This window comes from Pogoniulus pusillus, chromosome 27 (assembly GCF_015220805.1).
Source record: "Pogoniulus pusillus isolate bPogPus1 chromosome 27, bPogPus1.pri, whole genome shotgun sequence".
Classification (NCBI taxonomy): Eukaryota; Metazoa; Chordata; class Aves; order Piciformes; family Lybiidae; genus Pogoniulus; species Pogoniulus pusillus.
The window spans coordinates 18539383-18560728 of NC_087290.1; the positions used below are offsets into that span (position 1 = coordinate 18539383).

Sequence of the window (21346 nt, forward strand, 5' to 3'; positions counted from 1 at the left end):
AAGCCCCGCCCGGTGCGCCCGGAGGGGCAACCTTGAGGAGGAGGGGCCGGCGCCTGACCCCGCCCATCTCGGGGGAAGTACCACCCTCGACCCGCCCCCTCCCGATAGGCCACACCCCCCGCCGCACCGGGGCGGGGCCTGGTGCCGCCGTGGCGTCCACCCCTCCCATTGGCGGCGGGCGGGGCGCGTGACCGCGCGGCGCCTGACGTAGGAGGAAGAAGACGCCATTAGGGGCCGGGGTCCGGCGGCCGCTGGGAGCGTTGTGGTCCTTGGCGTCTTCTTCCCCAGCGGCTTTCCCCTCCGCGGTTTCCGTGGCTCTTTCCCCTTCTCGCTCCCGCCCCGCGAGTTTCCCCTCTCGCTTTCCCGTGGGTCCCCGTCCCGGTAGGGCGGCGGCGCGGCCGCGGTGCGGACCGTTGATGTGAGGCGGCGGCCCGGCTTGCCGGCGAGGCGCGGATGGCGGCGGCGGCGGGGAGCGGTGCGGCGGCCGGCGGCCGCAGCTTTTCCTTCAAGGTGGTGCTCCTCGGGGAGGGCTGTGTGGGGAAAACCTCCCTTGTGCTGCGCTACTGCGAGAACAAGTTCAACGACAAGCACATCACCACCTTGCAGGTGCGGAGCGGGCCGGGGGCGGGCGGGGGCCTTTGCCCTCATCTCCTGGGCCAGAGTGAGGTGGGGAGGGGAATGTCCGCTGCTCTTTCCCCTTTGCACACCTAGGGGTGCCGGCCGGCGCTAGCCCGTCCCTGTGGCGCGTCCTGGCCTGCCCGATCCGCCCTGGTGCCCGTGGTCTGTTGCTGTGTAAACCTGCGCCGGGGTGTTGGTGTTGGCCCTTTTGTTTACGGCTGAAGTGTGGCCGGGGTGACCGCTGCCGGTTGTTACGCGGTGCTGTCCTCTGCCCACTTGGCTGGGCGCTTATTTCCTGGTTCTGCTTTCGCCTCGCACTTGAGCTTTCAGTACTCCAAGGCCTCGCTTCTATTCTGAGTGCCAACTACTCATTTTCCTGCAGTTCCGTGTTTGAATGCCATCATGTACCTTTTGAGCAGTACGAGTTGAAAGTAATGCTGTTATTGCCATCGTTGCTAGTGGACTGATGACTAAGTGTTTCCTATGTGCTTCATTCCCTTTAATGATAGCCTTCCTCATGTCCTAACGCTTGAACTACCTCAGTAGTACTGTTTGAAGAGAATAGCTTTCCCGAAACGGCTTATAAGATTACGACTTGCGATTTAACAACAGAAAGGATGCCTAAGGCTTACTTGCTTGTCATGTTATCTCCCTGAATTCCTGGCCTGAATCTGCCTGCTAACTTGCAGAGAGCTGGCAAGTGACGTTCTGCTGGTGAAATTCTGGCAGGGTGTCTGCTCGAGAGTCATCTTCTGCCGTCACCTGCTAGCGCTGTATTTCGTAAGGTGGTATAGATGTCGCTCGGTGCTTACATTGCATAAGGCCCCTGAAAAACGTGGGCTTCTCGGTTTCTGTTTGAGTTGTGTGGCTCTGGGGGATGCCTCTGCATGCGTTTGCTGTTTACAGTTGCACCGCTTGGCATCGTTTCTCAGCAGTTGTGAGCCTGTGTGTGAAAGCGTGGGTTTAGCACTCCAGCTTACACTGCTCTTAATACGGTTTTGTTGGACGCTTTTCTCTTGTTTTTTTTTTCCTCTCTTTGTTTAGTTTTTAAATAAAGAAACAAACCCTGCTGCCCTGTTGGGCCATTGGAGGATGCTGATTTGCTTCTGACCTTCTTTGAAGTATACAACAAATAGCAGATGATGCCAAAAAAAAAGAGCTTCAGGGTAGTAATGCACTGCTCTTGCACACTTAGGGGGAAGTTTTTATGGGCTGGGTATCCTGGAAGTATTTGATAGTGAAATTTTCCCATGAAACTAAAGAAACATTAGAGGTGAAGCAGAAACAATGTTGTGAATGCTTCATAAACAGATCCTGTTGCTGCTTTTTTGCTACACGAAGTTAAGAATGTGTTTTAGTATCCCCCCCCGTACTCTGAATCTGTTGGTAGATTTACTGGGTATGGTGTATTTACAGCTGAATGTAACTCTGACATTTGAGTCAACTAATATGTGCTACACTGCAGAAGTTACTACTAGCTTGTGGCAGAACTGCAGCTCTTTTTCTCCTGGTGTAGCATTAAGCAAACAATCATTTGAAGTGGTCATGTAGAGCTGAATTCTGATTATCCCATGCTGAATAGTTTTTAAGTGATGCAGCCTTAGGGTGATGAAGCTGGTGAAGGGCCTGGAGCACAGCCCTGTGGGGAGAGGCTGAGGGAGCTGGGGGTGTGCAGCCAGGAGGAGAGGAGGCTCAAGGCAGAGCTCATTGCTGTCTACAGTTACCTGAAGGGAGGTTGTAGTCAGCTGGGGTTGGGCTCTTCTGCCAGGCAAGCAGCAACAGAACAAGGGGACACAGTCTCAAGTTGTGCCAGGGGAGGTCTAGGCTGGATGTTAGGAGGAAGTTCTTGACAGAGAGAGTGATTGGCATTGGAATGGGCTGCCCAGGGAGGTGGTGGAGTTGCTGTGCCTGGAGGTGTTCAAGGAAAGTCTGGATGAGGCACTTAGTGCCATGGTCTGGTTGATTGTTTAGGGCTGGGTGCTAGGTTGGAGTGGATGATCTTGTAGGTCTTTTCCTACCTGGTTGATTTGTTAAAACATTCCAAACTTGTTGGTTGGTTTGGGCTTTGGTGGTGGTTTGTTTTTTGTGGGGGTGGTTTTGCTTTCATTTTGGTTAATCCTGTTCTTGAAATCTAGAGTGGAAAACCTAAAGCTGTAACGTAGACTTGGGGCACAAATGTCAGAATATGGGCCTTTAAATGGCTCCAGAGTGTTGGCAAGACAATGTCTGTAGGTGCTATAGCTTGAACTTCTGGTTTTAACTGGATTGGAGAGGAGTGGAAGCATGTGCTCACACTTGGTACTGAGATTTTGCTTCTCCACTGTAATTAGGTTTTCAGTTACTACCTGTATCTTATAACTGACTGCACTGTTTTTCCTCATTTGCTTTTCTGTTCTGAGCCTCCTTAGCTGGGTTTAGTTCTTACTAATTCAGAAGCTACTGACATGGCATTTTACAGTCTTACTGTGTATCTGTGCATCATGTGAAGTGTTGTTTGCACACATCTTGCAGGTCTACAAGAAACTTCTTCCACCAGTGAATGAAATCATCCCTTAAACTCTGATTAAGCACTGAAGTGATGGTTCTGCATTTTTTGTAAGATTAAAGCCTTAAATCTGATAGGGTTATTTTTTGTGGCAACCAAGTATTGCACCAAATTACTTCTGCTCCAATAAAGCCAAAATTAGATAAATAGTGCAGCAAAGGAGCCACAGTGATGAATAGTATGGAAAGATCACTAGATGCTGAGAAAAGAGACTCTCCATCCACACTCATCTCTGACTTGGAAGCAGGGGGAAAAAGCTCTGCATAGTGCTTTATTCTGATTTGATTGCAAGAAAAAAGATGGTGAGACTTGCTGTCTGGAAGCTTTACTTAAGAAACTTTTGGCTTCCTGCAGTGTGAGCCCAGTGATGGGGGAGAGCACAGCAAGCCTTTAAATGGGTTAGTGTGAATCTTTCATCTTGGGCACGTCTGTGCTATCCTCTCTGAACTATAATACTTGAGTATCACTGCAGAGTCAATCCTTGTACACCCGATCAGGAGAGTTTCTTTTGTGCTGGTAACAGAAGGCTTTTAGGGAACAGGAGCTGTTTCTCTTCTCTTTACACACCCCCTTCCCTGAATGCAAGCTGGAAGGAAATGCTGAGCTGGAGCTTCCTAGGAAGTTAGGAGCATGCCAGCATGCGTTGCTGCAGTTGTGCCAAGTTCAAGTCTTGCATTTCAGATACTGATGACCTTACAACTGAAATTAAGGTAGCCACTGATTCACACTGGAAAACATTTATCTGGAATAGTCTGAAAAAGCTGCTGCAGGAAAAGTGGGGGATGCGCAAGCAGTTAATACCATTGATAACCTGTTGGAACAGTTAGAATTGGCTCCTGTTGACTGAAGTATTAATTCCAACGCTCTTGCCTTGATGAAATCATTCTAAGCAGTAAATTGATGCTAAGTGAGCTGTGCTGGAATTACTCTAATAATAAATCTATTGTCCAGGTAATAAAGGCAGGCAGACAATTTTAGTCAATTAAGCAAGATAAACCTTTTGTGTACCAAACTCTCAAATGTGTGGACTGCAAAATAGCCATCCCAGGAGAGTTGTTGGTGCTGTGTTAATAGTAGCATACAGATAGCTTTGCTGGACTTGCATAACCTGGAAAAGCTGTCTTGGCTGTGAAGGTAGCTGGGGGAGGGTGGGGAAGACAATGCAAGGAGGAGGTTCAGTGCTACATGCATTGTCCTGTGCCTGACTTGCCTCTTGGAGATGAAGCAGTCAAGAGGCAGGTGCCCTACGCTTGCTTTTCTTCAGTGAGTTCCAAGAGAATGTTTTCTGGATGGGTTGTCCTTGTGTTCTTCTACTCAGACCCCTTTATCAGCTCATGATGGACACATGAAACTGACCCCTTTTAGAAGAAAGAATTGAAATATTTCCTACAGGCACATCAAGGAATTTTATCTCTCCTCGCTTCAAAGGAAAGGATAATGTAATCATTAAGTATTCTTCAAACCAGTCAAAATACTTCAAAATGCTGTTTGAGATTACTTATCTTTCAGTTAATTGTTGTCCTATAAATGTGGGAGTTTGGAAGTACTAGCAGAAATGAATTGTCACGGTGATGAAAATAATGTGAAAAGGAGTCACTGATTGTGAGCAGAGTCACAATTCAGGCTTGGGTCTAGCACAGAATTGGTAAATGCTCAGGAGACTAGAAAAAGCTTGAGTCCTCTCCTCTGTCCTTACCTAACACTGTCTAGACTCTATTGATGGTTCAAAGGCTCTGACACTTTTGGCGTTTGGCTCTTTCCTCAGGCAATCTCAGTGCAGTAGTGAAGCCTCTTCTTTCGATGATGGCTTCTCCCTAAATGTATTTAAGGATGCATAGCCCTGCTCTTCACCTGCTGCTTTATTCTTTTGCTCTTCAACCACAGAGTCAGTGCAGAATAGTGACCTTGCTCACCTCCATAAGACGAATGGATGCTGAAGGGGGTATTGTGTGTGTGAAAGTGTAGATATTAGATGGTTTGTCTTTAGTATGTTTGCTGCCATGGTAGCAAATATGCCAAACTTCCCAGTACCTGTTAATTCAGGAACAGGGCCTGTTGACAGCAGTAGTAGAAGTTCATCAAGTAAGACAGCAAGTACAGTATCCCAGTGCTAAATATCCTTGCCACAGGCTCTTCTGATTTTATTAGCTCCTGGAAACTCAAACCAACCAACCAAAAGCCTTACCTGAACATATGGGTATCTAGGAAAGGAAATGCTCTGTTCCTAGTGCTAGAAGACAGCTGTAGTGACATGGAAGGCCTGTGATACTGAAGTAAAACTTAGCAGTGAGGATAAGGCTACTTTAATATTAGCTGTTAGACAGCAGAGATAACTGTGATTAACTGGGCCAGTGTTTGAGGTCATGATGATGTAGCTTTATGCCCGTTGAGTTCTGTGTGTTTTGTTTTTAATATAGATCTTGTCTCTGTGAAGGATTTTTCTGCCTTGTGGTTCTCAGACACTATTTCACATGAAATTCTTACCAGCTGAACAGCTGAGATTGTTGGTGTTGTGAGAAAAGCAAACAGTGCTCAGAGAAGTGTTTCCTTTGAGATGTACAACAGAATATCAAGCACTGCAGTGCAGCAGATGAGTAAAACATCATCAGGTAGCTTGATGCTTTGTGCCTGACCATACTATCCTCTCATATGGTCCACACAGTGGTGAGTTAAAACTTCTCGAGCCACATCTTAAGCTTTCAGCTTTTCAGCTCTGGTGTAGAACAAATTCAATCATTAGGGAGAGCTGGCTGAAAGCCATAAGCTACTTTCTGTAGAGTGTTAATAAAAATCATGCATATTTTGCTGGTCTTAAGATTTGCTACTCTGCTGCTAAGCTGTTTGTTATGAGGTGACTACAGTGCTAACTACTTGAATGTGCTGCCTGGAACTCTTTCATGATGTTGACTTGTGCCACTTTGCAGCAGACTGAAAGGGTATCATGAATGCTGGGATAGAGTGGTCATAATGATTAGTTCCTTGCCACCTGCTCATGCAAGTTTGAATGTTTTTTCTCTCCTTTGGTCTGTCTTCTCTGGTTTATCAGACTTCATGGAAAGCTTTGGAGGAAGGAACAACTTAGTGTCTTGAATCATCTCACTTTGGGTCACACAGATGCCAGCTGAGTGTTGGATGACTTAAACTGTAATAGAGGTAGCACTCTTAGAAGGGCATTATACTTTAGGCTGGTATAAACTGGACTATTGTGGTCATCTGCATATGGTTGCAGCAGGTTGGTTCAGCAGCTGATAATGGCCCCTGACACTTTCCAAATACATGTGACTTGTAGTTAGTGCAATGCTTGCTCAGTGCTCACACACAGGTCTCACGTTGAGCTGCCACAGTCCAGCCTAAAATAATCTAGGATGACCTGTGCCAGTGTCTCACCACCCTCACTGCAAACAACTTCTTCCTAACATCCACTTTCAGTCTCCCCTCTGCCAGTTTAAATCCTTTCCTTCTCATCCTCTCATTACAAGACTTTGTCAATAGTCCCTCCCCAGCCCTCCTGCAGCCCCCTTCACATCCTGCAAGGCCACTCCAAGCTCTCCTCCAAGCCTTCTCTTCTCCAGGCTGCAGAGCCCCAACTCTCTCAGCCTGTGCTCAGAGCAGAGCTGCTGCAGCCCTCTCAGCATCTTGGTGGCCTCCTCTGGACTGGCTCAAACAGTTTCATGTCCTCCTTGCATTGGGAGCTGCAGAACTGCACCCAGGACTGCAGGTGGGGTCTGAGGAGAGCAGAGCCAAGGGGCAGAATCCCCTCCCTTGCCCTGCTGATATGCTCTTGAGTTAGTGAAATTGGGCTAACCTTGCAGTATGCACTGCTCCCACAAAATGTTGTCATAACCTTGTGGGATTCTCAGAGCAGCTTTTCTTATCCTAGCTTTCTTTTTTGTGTCCCAGCTGAGAAGCATATCATGGAGGAACAGTGTCCAAAAAAAAAAAAACCCCTAAATATACAACTGCTCCCCAGAAGCTCTCAAAACCAGATGAGGGAATGTTCAGCAAAAAATGAGAAGTACCAAACAGGGAAACTTGCAGAACACTGCTGTTCTGAGGCACTCAGCAGTCGGCTCCAGTTCTCTTACTCTGTTCTAACAGCTCACTAAAACTGAACTATGTTGCTAATGCCTGCAAATTTGAGCTCTTGTTAGGCTGGTTTGTACCCGAACTTTGTGTCCTCTTGTGAAATGTTTCCAGTTCAGCTTAGACTTATCAATGTTATGCATTCAGGATCTTTCCACATAACTCTCTTCATTCTGAAATCATTCAAAACAGCAGCAGGGGAAAAAAAAAAGGTAGTAAATGATTGTCCTAAGCCAAATTTATTTCAAATAGACTCCTGGCAAGCAGTAGTGAACTAAACTGACTTGGTATTGACTCTGATCTTCTGTGGGAAAGATTGTTTTGATCCAAAAAATTGTCTTTTATTGATTCAGTTGTTTTTAGTGGTAAATGAATTTGAAGTCAAATGAGACATTTGTGTGTAAATCTTAACTCTAATCTCTTTTGCTTTCCAGGCATCTTTCCTTACAAAGAAGCTTAATATTGGTGGGAAAAGAGTAAACCTTGCCATATGGGTATGTTTCATTTCCTATCTTCCCATTCTGGCTAAAGAGAATATTTTCCTGAGATACACAGCTCAAATGTTAGATGCTGCATTAAAACCTTCCAAGTATTTGGAGTTGCTTGAAGCATTGTTTGCTTTGTCTCAGATGTGAACAAATGTGTTTTAAATGCAGGATACAGCTGGTCAAGAAAGATTCCATGCGTTGGGGCCCATCTACTACAGGGATTCTAATGGAGCTATTCTAGTATATGATATAACAGATGAAGACTCTTTTCAAAAGGTACTGGACAGAGTTTTACCTCTCTGTGAGAAGTGAGTTGATGGAAAGGTCATCTGTGATGTGAATGTGTAAATGGGAATGCTCTGTTTTCAGCAGTAGCAATGCGTACTGCACCCCCATGGCCGAGAGGTTGGAACTAGATGATCCGTAAGGTCCCCTTCCAACCCAAACCATTCTGTAGTCTGCAGATTTAGACCATATAATTAAAACACATACCTTACTAGTGTTCTTTTGAAAGCTTGCTGTTTCACTCTGCTGAATTGGTAGCAGGGCTGCTCAGAGAACAACAGAATTGGATGTGTGACTTATCTGTGACAAGCTATAAACATAAACCAGTACTGTTGTGGCAATAAGCAATACAGACCTCTACTGCTGCAACCAGATTGCTAGAAGATACTAAAAGACATGACCTTTTACAGACCTGAGAACTCTGGAATTGCCATACATAACGGGGAAATATTTAGATCCTTAGAATTCAAATCCTCATCAAAGCCTGAAAATGGATAGCTGATGATTTGATAGCAGTATTGATCAGTCTGAGCAGGTGAGGGGTTTATGCAGCCTTATGTCAAATCACTGCTGTCACTCTATAAAGTCTTCTGTCTGAAAATTGGTGACACTCAGTTCCTAAGTGAGTGTCCCTGACTAGCTTGTGGCAAAACCACCATGACTTCTGTCTACAGGAGTAAGAAGTTGAAAGATGTCCAGAGAAGGGCCACAAGAATGATCAGAAGGCTGGAGCTGCTTTTCTTTGAGGACAGGCTGAGAGAGTTGGGGCTCTTCAGTCTGCAGAAGAGAAGGCTTCAAGGAGACCTTATTGTGGCCTTGCAGTATCTGAAAGGGGCTACAAGAAAGCTGGGGAGGGACTTTTTAGGGTGTTGGGTAGTGATAGGACTGGGGGGAATGGATCCAAGCTAGAGGAGGGGAGATTCAGATTGGATGTTAGGAAGAAGTTGTTCAGTATGAGGGTGGAGAGAGCCTGGAAGGGGTTCCCCAGGGAGGTGGTGGAAGCCTCATCCCTAGAAGTGTTTAAGGCCAGGCTGGATGAGGCTCTGAGCAACCTGTTCTAGTGTGAGGTGTCCCTGCCCAAGGCAGGGGGTTGGAACTGGGTGATCTTTGTGGTCCCTTCCAACCCTGACAGTTCTGTGAAGCTGGAGTTGTGTGGGCAAGATCTGGGGTAGCAGTGGTAGAAGTGGTGTAAGGATATAGTGCCACAAGAGCAAGCAAAGGACTTGTGCTAGCAGTTAAACTCCTCCCTCCATCTGTAGGACAGTGATGATTTGCAAGTACTGCTTCATCTTGGCCCTTTTCATGTTGAGCCTTGCTTAGTAAAGTGATGTGATACCAAACCATTTAAACTCTGCAAAGGAAGGTTCCCTTGTTCTGAGGAGTTGCTACATAGCTGCCTTTGTGTCATGTATCCTAACTATTTTTGGGTTCTTCAAGTGCCTGCATCTCTTTACGACTAGGTGCCTGTTGATAAAAGATTTCATGCCTCCCCTAAAGTTTAGTTTTGTGCTCCCCTGTTGAAGAGGGACAGGAATCTGCTGGAGAGGATCTGGCAGAGGGTTACAAGGATGATGAGGGGACTGGAGGAGCCTGATGAGGAGAGGCTGAGGGACCTGAGGTTGCTTAGTCTGGAGAAGAGAAGACTGAGAGAGGATTTAAGCAATGTTTATAACTCTCTGAGAGCTGGGGGTCAGGAGGGGGGACAGGCTCTGCTCACTGCTCCCTGGGATAGGACAAGCAGCAGTGGATGGAAGCTGCAGCACAGCAGGTTCCAGCTCAACACAAGGGGAAACTTCTTGACTGTAAGGGTCCCAGAGCCCTGGCACAGGCTGCCCAGAGAGGCTGTGGAGTCTCCTTCTGTGGAGCCTTTCCAGGCCTGTCTGGATGTGTTCCTGTGACCTGAGCTAGATTGTATGGCCCTGCTGTGGCAGGGAGGGTGGACTGGATGATCTTTTTGGGTCCCTCCCAACCCCTGGCATCCTGTGAGCCTGTGAAGTGCCCAGTGCAGTGAACTTGTTCTTTGGAGTAGGTCTAACGTGAGTGTGGCAAGTTCTATTTCTGGAGTGACTGAATCATTTTATCTAAGTTATTTGCTCTTCACCTCAGTGGAACTAAGCCCATCTGTAGCTATCTACAGAATATTGTTGTCTGTGTTGTGTCCCAAGATTTAGAGTAACCAGTTAAAGGAAATGGGGTCAGGTCTGCAGTGCTGAAGGTAATGGTACATGAAGTGAAAATAACTGGCTGGTGTTCTTCTTACAGGTTAAAAACTGGGTGAAGGAACTAAGGAAAATGTTGGGCAATGAAATCTGTTTATGTATAGTAGGTAAGTCTGCTTTAACACGTGCTTCAAGTTGTGCTGGGGGAAGTATAGGCCTATAGTATAGGCTGGATGTTGGGAGGAAGTTGTTGGCAGAGAGAGTGATTGGCATTGGAATGGGCTGCCCAGGCAGGTGGTGGAGTTGCCATCCCTGGAGGTGTTGAAGCAAAGCCTGGAAGGGGCACTTAGTGCCATGGTCTGGTTGATATGACAGGGCTGGGTGCTAGGTTGGAGTGGATGACCTGAGAGGTCTCTTCCAGCCTGCTTGATTCTATGATTCAGTCTTCACTGGGACAGCTTGTAAGAAAATGGTGGGGTGCAGCAATTAGATGGCTGCTTGCTTTTGGGTGATTTTAGAGCATAAAAGATTAAAGATTAACTGAAAGATTAACTTTGTTCTCAACAGGTAACAAAATAGACTTGGAAAAAGAGAGGCACGTTTTGGTTCAGGAAGCAGAAACGTAAGTCACACCAGTTTATTAATAGAAGCAGTCCTTGTGGAATTATGCTGGAGGAATCAGCTTGTGATGCTGTTAACAACTGGCAGGCACAAACCAGCAGTGTGTAGCTGGCTGTGGTGTTGTGTGCTGTTAGTATCAGAGTCCCAGAATGTCCTTACTGACCAAAGTGGAACTTGAGAGTTGTGATTAAAGTCAAGATTTGCAGTTCAAATGCATTACTCATCCTATGATGTTTGTCAGTCATGGCAGTTTGAACCACATAATTCCATTTTCATCTTAAATCAACATGTGTAGATGAACCCAGAGCTTGGAGTAAAACCTCTGGTGGTCATCTTTGTGCTTCATGTGAAGCAGCTTACAAAGATGAAGTCCTTTTGGTACAATGAAGCTCTGTGTCTGTATTCCCACAGGTATGCTGAATCTGTTGGAGCAAAACATTATCATACTTCAGCTAAACAGAACAAAGGAATTGAAGAACTGTTTCTTGACCTTTGTAAAAGTAGGTATTATCCAGCTTGCTACAGACCTATTCACAGACTGCTTAAAACGGTATAAAAAAGCCTTCTGTAAACTCAGAGCTGACTTCATCTGAGCCTCCTTCAAGCCACTTGTGTGCTGTAATAGCTCTGGAAGCCTGATGTTGGATGCTTGCAGTATTGCAGATTCATGCTGTGCTCCAAAAATAGCTTTTTGTCATTTGCTGGAGCACTGACTGCCCTTCCACTCAGGGTCTGCAAATAGTAACCTCCAGTCAGACCTGTGACTGCTCTCACTATTGCCTGCTTCGAGCCCTCTGTTCAGCCTCTCCCAAAAAAGCTTCTCAAATGATGTTAATATTGAGTCATGAAGTTGTAAGGATGCAAATCTTACACAGGAGTCTAAGAAAATGGTGCAGGAGCCTTTCCAGCTCTGTCTGGATGTGTTCCTTTGTGACCTGAACTAGATTGTATGGTCCTGCTCTGGCGGGGGGGGGGTTGGACTAGATGATCTCCTTGGGTCCCTTCCAACCCCTGACATCCTATGAGCCTGTGAGATGAAAAATGAGGGTTAAAAAACTAACAGAAGGAAATGGTCTTATTTGTTTTGTTGATTTGAGCAAAACCTGCATGTCTGTGGAGTAGACTGGGGGGGCTCTGGGGGAGGGGGGGGAATTAAGTGGTAGTTGTGGTGTATGAGGACAGGCTACAAGAAGTGAGGCTTTGCAGCCTGGAGAAGAGAAGGCTTCGAGGAGACCTTTGAGTGGCCTTGCAGTGTTGAAGGGGTCCTACAGGAGGGGTGGGGAGGGACTATTGACAAGCTCTGGTAATGAGAGGAGGAGGAGGAATGGGTTTGAACTGGCAGAGGGAGATTGAAAGTGGATGTTAAGAAGAAGTTGTTTGCAGTGAGGGTGGTGAGACACTGGCACAGGTTGCCGAGGAAGGTTGTGGAGCACAGAATCACAGAATGGGATCTTTGTTCAAGGCCAGGCTGGATGAGTCCTTGAGTGACCTGTTCTAGTGGGAGGTGTCCCTGCCTGTGGTGAGGGGCTGGAAGTGGCTGAGCTTTGAGGTCCCTTCCAAACTAAACCATTCCATGTGGTGTTTTCTTTATTTTTTGACCAGAAGGGACTCGATACAGAATCACAAAATGCCAGGGGCTGGAAAGAACCTCAAAAGCTTATCTGGTCCAGCCCCTGCCAGAGCAGGCTTTACCACATCCAAAACAGCTCTTGAACATTTCCAGAGAGGGAGACTCCACAACCTCTGGATGGACCTCTGCCCTCTGGCAAGATCTCCATGTCTGGTGTAAGAATGCAGTGGGAATGTCACCTAACACACTCCTCCCTTTGCAGGAATGATAGAAACTGCTCAAGTGGATGAACGAGGAAGAGGCAACGGCTCCAGTCAGTCGGGCACGGCGCGGCGAGGCGTACAGATCATCGACGACGAGCCACAAGTACAGAGCAGCGGCGGCTGTTGCTCTTCTGGCTAGCTATAGAACTGTGCATCACTGCCCTCTCGAGATGAAGACTGCCATATTCCCAGTCACACCTCCTTTACCAGTGGAGTAATAGAATTAACAGTATTTAAAAGTAATCACATGTAACACTGCAGAGACCTTAAGTGCTAAACTAGTGGCGTCCGTGACCAGAGAATTGGCGTTTTCTACAGTGGTTTAACAAAGCAATTTACCAATGGCCTTTTTACATACCTTTTTTTTTCTCTCTTTAATAAGGAATAATATGCATGTAGGAAAAAACAAAACAAAGACCTCCTTAAAGGCTTCATTTATATTCTTTTAAATCAGATCATTATTTAATAACTTATATTACATCGTTGTGGAATGGTATCTCTGGTTTGTTGCGGTTTTTTTTTGCAGCTCTTTGTATTTTGTGGTCAAATTTGAATTGTTTCACTTGTAAAAAAGAAAAAAAAAACAACCAAAAAAAGGCAAAAATTATTTTTTTTTGTTTTTCCTTTCTTAAGTTTTGCAGATATCTGAAGTAATATTTTTGCAGGGCCTCCACAAGCCTATAACTGTCGACTACTTGGATAGAGTCTGTTCCATCCTGTATGCCAAGCTGGTAAAACATATTGTAAATGAACATATTTAATATTTTTTCTGCTCTTTTTTTTGTTTTGTTGTCCAATTGCAGGTGCAGAAATATGTACATCAGTCTTGTCAGTGATTGTGAAGTGAAAAAGTCAGTGAAAGATGCTTTTCATGTGTACTGTTGAATTGCTCACTCTGTTTCCCCCCTGCCCCTCAACCTTAAAAGAGCTGTTTTGCTACATTCAGAGCTGCAGCAGAATTTATCTCTCTCTTTTTTTAAGCCTTTTTATGGTAAGCAACAGTAGAGTATCCCCTTAGTAGGAAGAGAATGCTTCCTTGGACTGCTGTTTAACACTGAGATATTTGACTCCCAGCTGAAACAGTTGGTGCATGCACATATCTTGCCTCTGCAGTTCTGTTGGCCTCTTGGAATAGCCCCAGAAAGTCAAAACAACTTCAGCCCTCATCTGTCTGGCAGCCTTGGTAAGCCAGGTGCTTGGGGAAGCTCTTAAGATGCACTAATATACTTGTGCCTCAAGCCAGCATTCTAAACTATTAATCAGCATTATATTCCCCACCCACTCTGTATTGCAGGGTGTGAGTGAACAAATGAATTGGCACTAACTAGAACTGCTTCTGCTTTGCAGTGATTAAGTGGAATTGTAACTTTGGGGTTGATAGACTGAACTGAACTTATTCCTGACTTGCTCTTGTGAAGTATTTTGAAGCCCACTTAAGTTCTGGGAGGAGAGTTTTCAGAACAAGTGTATGAACTACTATCCCAAAGGAACACAAATGGTGGTAGCTGAAACTTCAAAGTGTTTTGTGCTCTGACTTCTTTTTTACTTAAGTTGTCATGCTTGGAAAAACAGTAAAGGTGATGTCTATGACAAAATAGAATAGTCCTTGGCCTTCCTTTCTCTGAAGGGTAGAATCAGTGTTGCAGATGACTGCATTGAATGGTGTGGGTATGTTCTGATAGACAAAAGGAACAGTAGTAACTAATCAGTCTGCCACGTAAGTGCTGTCTTCCACCTGATGGTTTCTTTTTCTCTCTGCAGTAATAAGTGGTTTTGATACAGACTAGGACTTATGCTTTTTCTTCTCCTTTCTGCCTAAACTGGTGTGGATACTTTTCTCTTAAGCTGTCATTGCTGTGCTTTTCTGATATGGCTGTATGCATGATGGACAGAGGTGATCTGCTCACGCTGGTGAAGGTAGAGCTTCCTTGAGTGCAGAGGTGATCTGCTCACACTGGTGAAGGTAGAGCTTCCTTGAGTGCAGAGGTGATCTGCTCACGCTGGTGAAGGTAGAGCTTCCTTGAGTGCAGAGGTGATCTGCTCACACTGGTGAAGGTAGAGCTTCCCTGAGTGCAGAGCTTTAGTGAGAGTTTAAAACCTGAGCTTGTGTGTCAGTGTAGCAACACCCTTCGATTAACGTTCTCCTATGGAACTGAACAAAGCTGAGCAGGTCAGGTTGAGCTAAACCCAGTACCTTCAAATAGCTACAGTTAGATGGAAGTCAGTCTTGGGAGTGAGACAGTATTGATCTGAGGAGCCAAACTGGTTAAGACTCTGCATTCAAAGTTGGACTCTGCTCACAGTAGGAGTTCCAGGTTGTTATTTTGTAGAGATGGGAAGAACCCAACCTCAACTAGAGTTGATATGCAGATGAGTCCTGAGGCCTTACCTACACCAGAGCAGAGGTATTCTCTAGAACAGAGCTTTCTGCAAGAATTAATGCTAGGTGTTTAACATCCTGTGAGCTGCTTGGGTCGAGGTTGGAAGGGACCTCTGGACAGTCCAACCTACTTGCCAGAGCAGGAGCAGAGAATCCAGCACAGGTCACACAGGAACACATCCCGACAGGACTGGAAAGGCTCCAGAGAAGGAGACTCCACAGCCTCTCTGGGCAGCCTGTGCCAGGCCTCTCTCACCCTTACACTCAAGAACTTCTTCCTCATGTTGATATGGAACTTCCTGTGCTGCAGTTTCCATCCCTTGCCTGTCCCAGGGTGCAAATGGGAAGAGGCTGTTCCTTCCTTTTTGACCCCCAGCCCTCATCTATTTAATTCAGGTGTTATATTTGACTGAAGTAGCAGCAGAGTGGAGAAAGCAGCTTTCTGCCTGCGGCTCTAGGAGTTTTTCCTTAGTGTGTTGTGTGGTAGGGGCATTCTGTGTGACTTCTGTCAGCTACAAAACAAAGCCATGATGCTAACTCTCCAAGTCTGTTACAAACCTGAAACTCTTAATACTACAGGCTTGGATGAGGGTGAGGAATCTGACAGGTTAGTATGATTGGAAAAGGTTCAGTGTGGTGTTAACAGCTGATAAGAACAAATTCTTAATTCACTTTTCTAAGCATGAAAAAATACTCTGGAAACTTTCCTGCCTAATCTGCAGTTCAGTTGGACTTCATTTATGGAACTTAAAACTTGTGCTTAGCACATGTATTATCTTACAAAAGAATTACAGCTTCATTAAGTCAGGGAAGTTGGTTTCAAAGGTACAAGAGAAAACATTATGAATTGCTTAGTAAGACTTCAGCTATTCATTGCTTGTTGACGAAATGCAACAGTTGCAGGGAAGAGCATCTTGACTGAAGCTATCTGGAGTGTCCTTTGCATTAAGTGTATTCACTACAGGCTGGGGACAGTGGCTGAGAGCAGCCAGGAAGAAAGAGACCTGGGGGTGCTGGTAGACAGCAGCTGAACCTGAGCCAGCAGTGTGCCCAGGTAGCCGAGACAGCCAATGGCACCCTGGCCTGTATCAGGAATAGTGTGGCTAGGGAGGTTATTCTTCCCCTGTACTCGATGCTGGTCAGGCCACACCTTGAGTGCTGTGTCCAATTTTGGGCTCCATAATTCAAGAGAGATGTTGAGGTGCTGGAAGGAGTCCAGAGAAGGGTGACAAAGCTGGTGAGGGGCCTGGAACACAAACTCTGTGAGGAGAGGCTGAGGGAGCTGGGGTTGTTTAGCCTGGAGAAGAGGAGGCTCAGGGCAGAGCTCATTGCTGTCTACAACTACCTGAAGGGAGGCTGTAGCCAGGTGGGGTTGGGCTCTGCTGCCAGGCAAGCAGCAACAGAAGAAGGGGACACAGCCTCAAGTTGTCAGGGGAGGTCTAGGCTGGATGTCTGAAGGAAGTTCTTTGCCAGAGAGAGTGATTGGCATTGGAATGGGCTGCTCAGGGAGGTGGTGGAGTCTCTGTGCCTGGAGGTGTTCAAGGAAAGACTGGATGAGGCACTTAGTGCCATGGTTTGGTTGACTGGCCAGGGCTGGGTGCTAGGCTGGATTGGATGAGCTTGGAGTTCTCTTCCAACCTGGTTGATTCTCTGAAGCCTGGGGTTGTGTTTGAGCAGGATCTTACAGAATCACAGAACTATGAGGGCTGGAAGGGATCATCCCCTTCCAACCCCCTTGCCATGGGCAGGGACACCTCACACTAGATCAGGTTGCCCAGAGCCACATCCAGCCTGGCCTTAAAAACATCCAGGGATGAGGTTTCCACCACTGCCCTTGGCAACCTGTTCCAGGCTCTCAGATTGGATGTTAGAAAGAATTTGTTCAGCACTAGAGTGGTGAGTCCACCCATTTCTAGCTTTGTTCCATCCTCCCCAGTCCTATCACAACCTTGATGGCCTAAGAAATCCCTTCCCAGCTTTCTTATAGCCCCCTTCAGATACTGGAAGGCCACAATAAAGTCTCCTCAAAGCCTTCACCAGGCTGCAGAGTCCCAACTCTCTCAGCCTGTCCTCAGAGCAGAGCTGCTGCAGCCCTCTCAGAGTCTTAGTGGTCTCCTCTGCACTGGCTCCAATAGTTCCTGCTTGTGCTGGGGACTCCAGAACTGCACACAGTACTCAGCGTGGGGTCTGAAGAGAACAGAGTAAAGGGGCAGAATCCCCTCCCTTCTCAAAACCGCTCTTTGGCAGCCCAGTGCAGTTGGTGAAGGAGCAGCAGTTGCTGCTGTACCACATTTGCCAGGCTGAGGATGACCCCAGGTGCACTGTGCATGCTAATGCAGCAGCAAAACAAAGGCAGGCATGGAGCCAGGCCTCAGGACTGGGACTTTTCTGTCAGCTACAGTGTTTGTGTCCTGCTACTGTCTTGCCTCTACAATGACTGCTTGTGCAGGCTTCCCTAAGTGAAAATTGCTTTTCTTCTGATGCTGTAGATTTGTGAGTGACAACAGCAAGGAAAGGGGAGAATCAGGGCAAGATAAGAGTATTTGCATAGTTCCTGCCTTGGCTGTTCTCAGCTCTTTAATTTTCACTTTTAGAAGTCAGCAGCTGCACCTCCCAGCAGGAGGCTGGTAGGATGTTACCTGTTTGCTGAGAAGTTTGGTTTTGTGAAGGAGCTACAGTCTGAACAGCTTTCTAGAGTGAATGTAGCTCTTTCACAGTCTCAGTCTTTCCAAAGTCTCACCATCTCATTCAAGGGGCTATATGAAAAGGTGAGGAGCAAGTGTGCCTGCCTGTAGTTGGATTCTAAAATCAGTCTTGGGGTGAATGTTGGCAACAGCCAGAGGTTACTCTGATTGCAGTCTGCTCTTCCATTGCCTTCTGATGTGTCTCCAAATCCTCACCATATCACAGAACCATAGAGTTTGGAAGGGACCTCCAGAGATTAAGTCCAGTTCTCCTGCCAAAGCAGCATCACCTAGGGTAGTCCACTAAGGAATGCATCCAGGTGGGGTTGGAAAGTCTCCAGAGAAGGAGACTCCACAACCTCTCTGGGCAGCCTGCTCCAGGGCTCTGGTACACTTTGGAGGTCACTTCCAGCCCCTGACATTCTGTGACTTGAGGATTTCAGCTTGTCTTGGAAGTAGAGCAGTCTCTGAAGTGGATTATGATGGGCAGTGAAGGAATGAGGTACTACTGAAGAGCTGGGGCTCTTCAGCCTGGAGAAGAGAAGGCTTGGAGGAGACCTTGGAGTAGTCTTCCAGTGTCTGGAGCTGGGCTACAGGAGGGCTGGGGAGGGACTATTGACAAGGTCCTGTTTCCTGCTCCTTCCAGGGAATGCTGCCTGTCGGTGGAGCTGCAGAAGCGAGGGGATTGCTGCTGCTTGTCTTTTGCTCCCTGCATTCCCAGCTCTGGCAATACCAGGCTGTGCCAATCGGCAAACAGCTCGGGTTCTGTTTAGTCATCACTCTGGGACAGCTTCCAGCTCGTCTCTCTGGAGGCTGATGCAATCCTGAATTGCTCCTTGCAGGACAAATGCAATCCTGAATCTCTCCCTGCAGGACAAATGCAGAGTATTTCATGCTGGTATCTGCCCTGCTGTTTAAATATATATATCTATCTTTAAAAACCCTCTGCTTCAGTTGAGTAGAACAAAAGTACTGTGAAGTTGTGATCAGTATCACCAACCATAGGCTTGCAGTGTCTGAAGTGGGCTACAAGAAAGCTGGGGAAGGACTTTTTAGGGTGTTGGGTAGTGATAGGATTGGAGGGGAGACTGATGTTAGATGTTTCCTGGAGGTGTTTAAGAAAAGACTGGATGAGGCACTTGGTGTCATGGTCTGGTTGACAGGGCTGGGTGCTAGGTTGGACTGGAAGAGCTTGGAGGTCTCTTCCAACCTGCTTGATTCTATGTTAGGAAGAAGTTCTTCATCATGAGGGTGGTGAGAGACTGGAACAGGTTGCCCAGGGAGGTGGTGGAATCCTCATGCCTGGAGGTGTTCAAGGCCAGGCTGGATGAGGCTCTGGACAGCCTGATCTAGTGTGAGGCATCCCTGGGCATGGCAGGGGGGTTGGAGCTGGCTGATCCTCAAGGTCCCCTCCAGCCCTGACAATTCTGTGGTTCTGTGCTGGTCTAACCCTTCAGCAGAAGGCAGCCAAGCATGGACCATGACTGTACCATGCTCAGCTTGTCCAAGTGTTTTCATTTCTTCCTTAGTGGAATAAGTTAGCAAGGCTACCACAGCTTCAGTCCTCAGTGTATTCACTGAGGTAAAGACAGACAGTGAGAGAGAAAATCCTGCCTGGTCCCAGAGGCTACCTTTCTGCTGGTGAATGGTGCATAAGGAGCTGTGGCTTTGAGAGCCAGTGGCAATGCACAGCTTTCTCCCAGGTGCTTACGTCCTTTAAAACATATTTACATGCTGCTTGCTTGGAGTGGCTGTGCTGTAGGTCTGAAGACTAAGACCACACTGGCACTCACCCCTTAGGTGTTTACAGCCATTGCTGAGATCACTTCTCAGGCTGCTCCTCTCCCAGTATCACAGCTCCAGCTCCCTCAGGCTCTCCTCATAAGGAAGATGTTCAACTTCTGTAATCATTTTTGTGGCTGTGCACTGGGTTCTCTCAAGCAGTTCCCTGAGGTCCTTTTTGAGCTGGGAGATCCAGAACTGGATACAGCTGCAGCCTCAGCAGGGCAGAGGAGAGGGCCAGGAGAACTGTGATACTGTGATACTGTAACCTCCCTCCACCTACTAACCACAGCCCTTCTACTCCACCCCAGAATGGCATTGCCCCTCCTGTCCACCAGAGCACACTGCTGGCTCATGCCCATCCTTCCATCCACCAGCACTACCAAGTCCTTCTCCCCTTTGCTGCTCTCCATCAGGTCAGTCCCCAGCCTATCCTGCTCCCTGGGGTTGTTCTTTCCCAGGTGCACAACTCTACGTTTGCCCCCATTGAACTTCATTCTATTTCTCCCTGCCCTACTCTCAGCCTTAGTCTCTGAATGGCAGCACAAGTCTGCTGTGGCAGCCACTCCACCCAGCTTGGTGTCGTACAAATGACACCCATGAAGCACAGAATCAACCAGAATGGAAGAGACCTCCAAGATCATATACCTCTTGTACAAATGACATACAAAAGTTGCTTCCAACCTATTGTATCACAGAATCACAAACACATCCAGGCTGGCAAAGCCCCGCAGCAGCACCAAGTTGAACCTAGAACCCTGCTCCACAAGCTTCACCTTAACCCATAGCCCTAAGCACCACATGCAGGCCACCCTTAAACACATGCAGGGTGGGTGGATGTGATCATAATAATTTTTATGATCATAAGAAAAAATAAAGACTCTCTCCAGTTGAACTGATAGCCAAGAAAAAATCCACCCAGGTACAACCAACACAACAGACAAGGAAACAATGATGCACCATAGAGGTCAGCACTGTCAGTGGTGGTTTAATTTATCTGCTTGATACCAGTTCTGGGGGTTCCTTTTCGAGCAAAAGGGAGGACAGAGTACAGAAAATTAATGAGGCAGTCTGGCACACTTCTAAAGGAGCTTTTACCCTCCAAGGAGTTCAGCTTAAGGAAAATACCAACTTACTGTGTGCAAATTTTACCAGAGTCTAGCACTGAGTTCATGTGATATGGAAGCTGGAACCTTGGCAGTGGGAAACAATAGTCTCAGAATGAGGAAGGACATTTTATATCAGGCCCTAAAGAGGGGGAGAGTTAGTAGATTGACAGGAGGAATTAAGTGAGAGAGTTCAAATGACATGAGCTAGACAAATGACCTTTGCAAAAGCAAGCTGCAGGAGTCTGAACAGAAAAAATGGTGGTGTGGTGTTGGTCACAGTCAGCAAATTGAATGCTGCAAGGGAAAACAAAGCCATGTTTAGGTGTGTGGTTAGGCAGGGAAAGCTGTGTTTGGGTGCTGCTGTGCAAGAAAAAGTCTGCAAGGGAGCAGACAGTGAAAGACAGAATCCAGAGAGAGCTCTCACACTGAAGCATCAACTGAGCTGTAGGCCTTGGAGACAGATGGTTATTGATATTGAAAAGAGATGGGTGCCAAGAGAGTCTGGAGGCAGATAAAACCTCCTTGTCCATTAGCTGCCTGCAGATGCTAAAAAAAAGACTTAAATTTGGATCAGGATTAATGGGTGCAGTAGAAATAAAGCAGTGAGTCATGAGGTATCTATTTATTGACACAATTGCCTGCATAGGAAGGGAGGCTTTGGGTGAACGATCAAGTCCAAGAGATGGGAGGACTAGAATATGGCAGGCATAGAATCAGGCAGCGTCAGAAAGGACCACAAGGATCATCCAGTTCCAGTCC

The 21346-nt window shown here is 46.8% G+C and overlaps 1 protein-coding gene across 1 annotated transcript; it reads left to right on the forward strand.

The window, feature by feature from the left end:
* The first annotated feature begins 209 nt into the window (after nucleotides 1–209).
* Nucleotides 210–14232, forward strand: RAB21 (RAB21, member RAS oncogene family). Its single transcript, XM_064166239.1, has 7 exons — nucleotides 210–606; nucleotides 7681–7740; nucleotides 7903–8010; nucleotides 10282–10345; nucleotides 10746–10800; nucleotides 11211–11299; nucleotides 12632–14232. Exons 1-7 carry the CDS (start codon nucleotides 454–456, stop codon nucleotides 12769–12771), a joined length of 669 nt encoding a protein of 222 aa, XP_064022309.1. The 5' UTR covers nucleotides 210–453; the 3' UTR covers nucleotides 12772–14232.
* Nucleotides 14233–21346: the final 7114 nt, after the last annotated feature.

What these genes read in the sequence shown, in the direction of transcription:
- RAB21 (XM_064166239.1), top strand. Translation starts at nt 454, where the DNA reads ATGGCGGCGGCGGCGGGGAGCGGTGCGGCGGCCGGCGGCCGCAGCTTT. An exon ending in GAGTAAACCTTGCCATATGG is followed by an intron (nt 7,741 to 7,902) that starts GTATGTTTCATT and finishes TTTTAAATGCAG; the next exon opens with GATACAGCTGGTCAAGAAAG. An exon ending in AATCTGTTTATGTATAGTAG is followed by an intron (nt 10,346 to 10,745) that starts GTAAGTCTGCTT and finishes TGTTCTCAACAG; the next exon opens with GTAACAAAATAGACTTGGAA.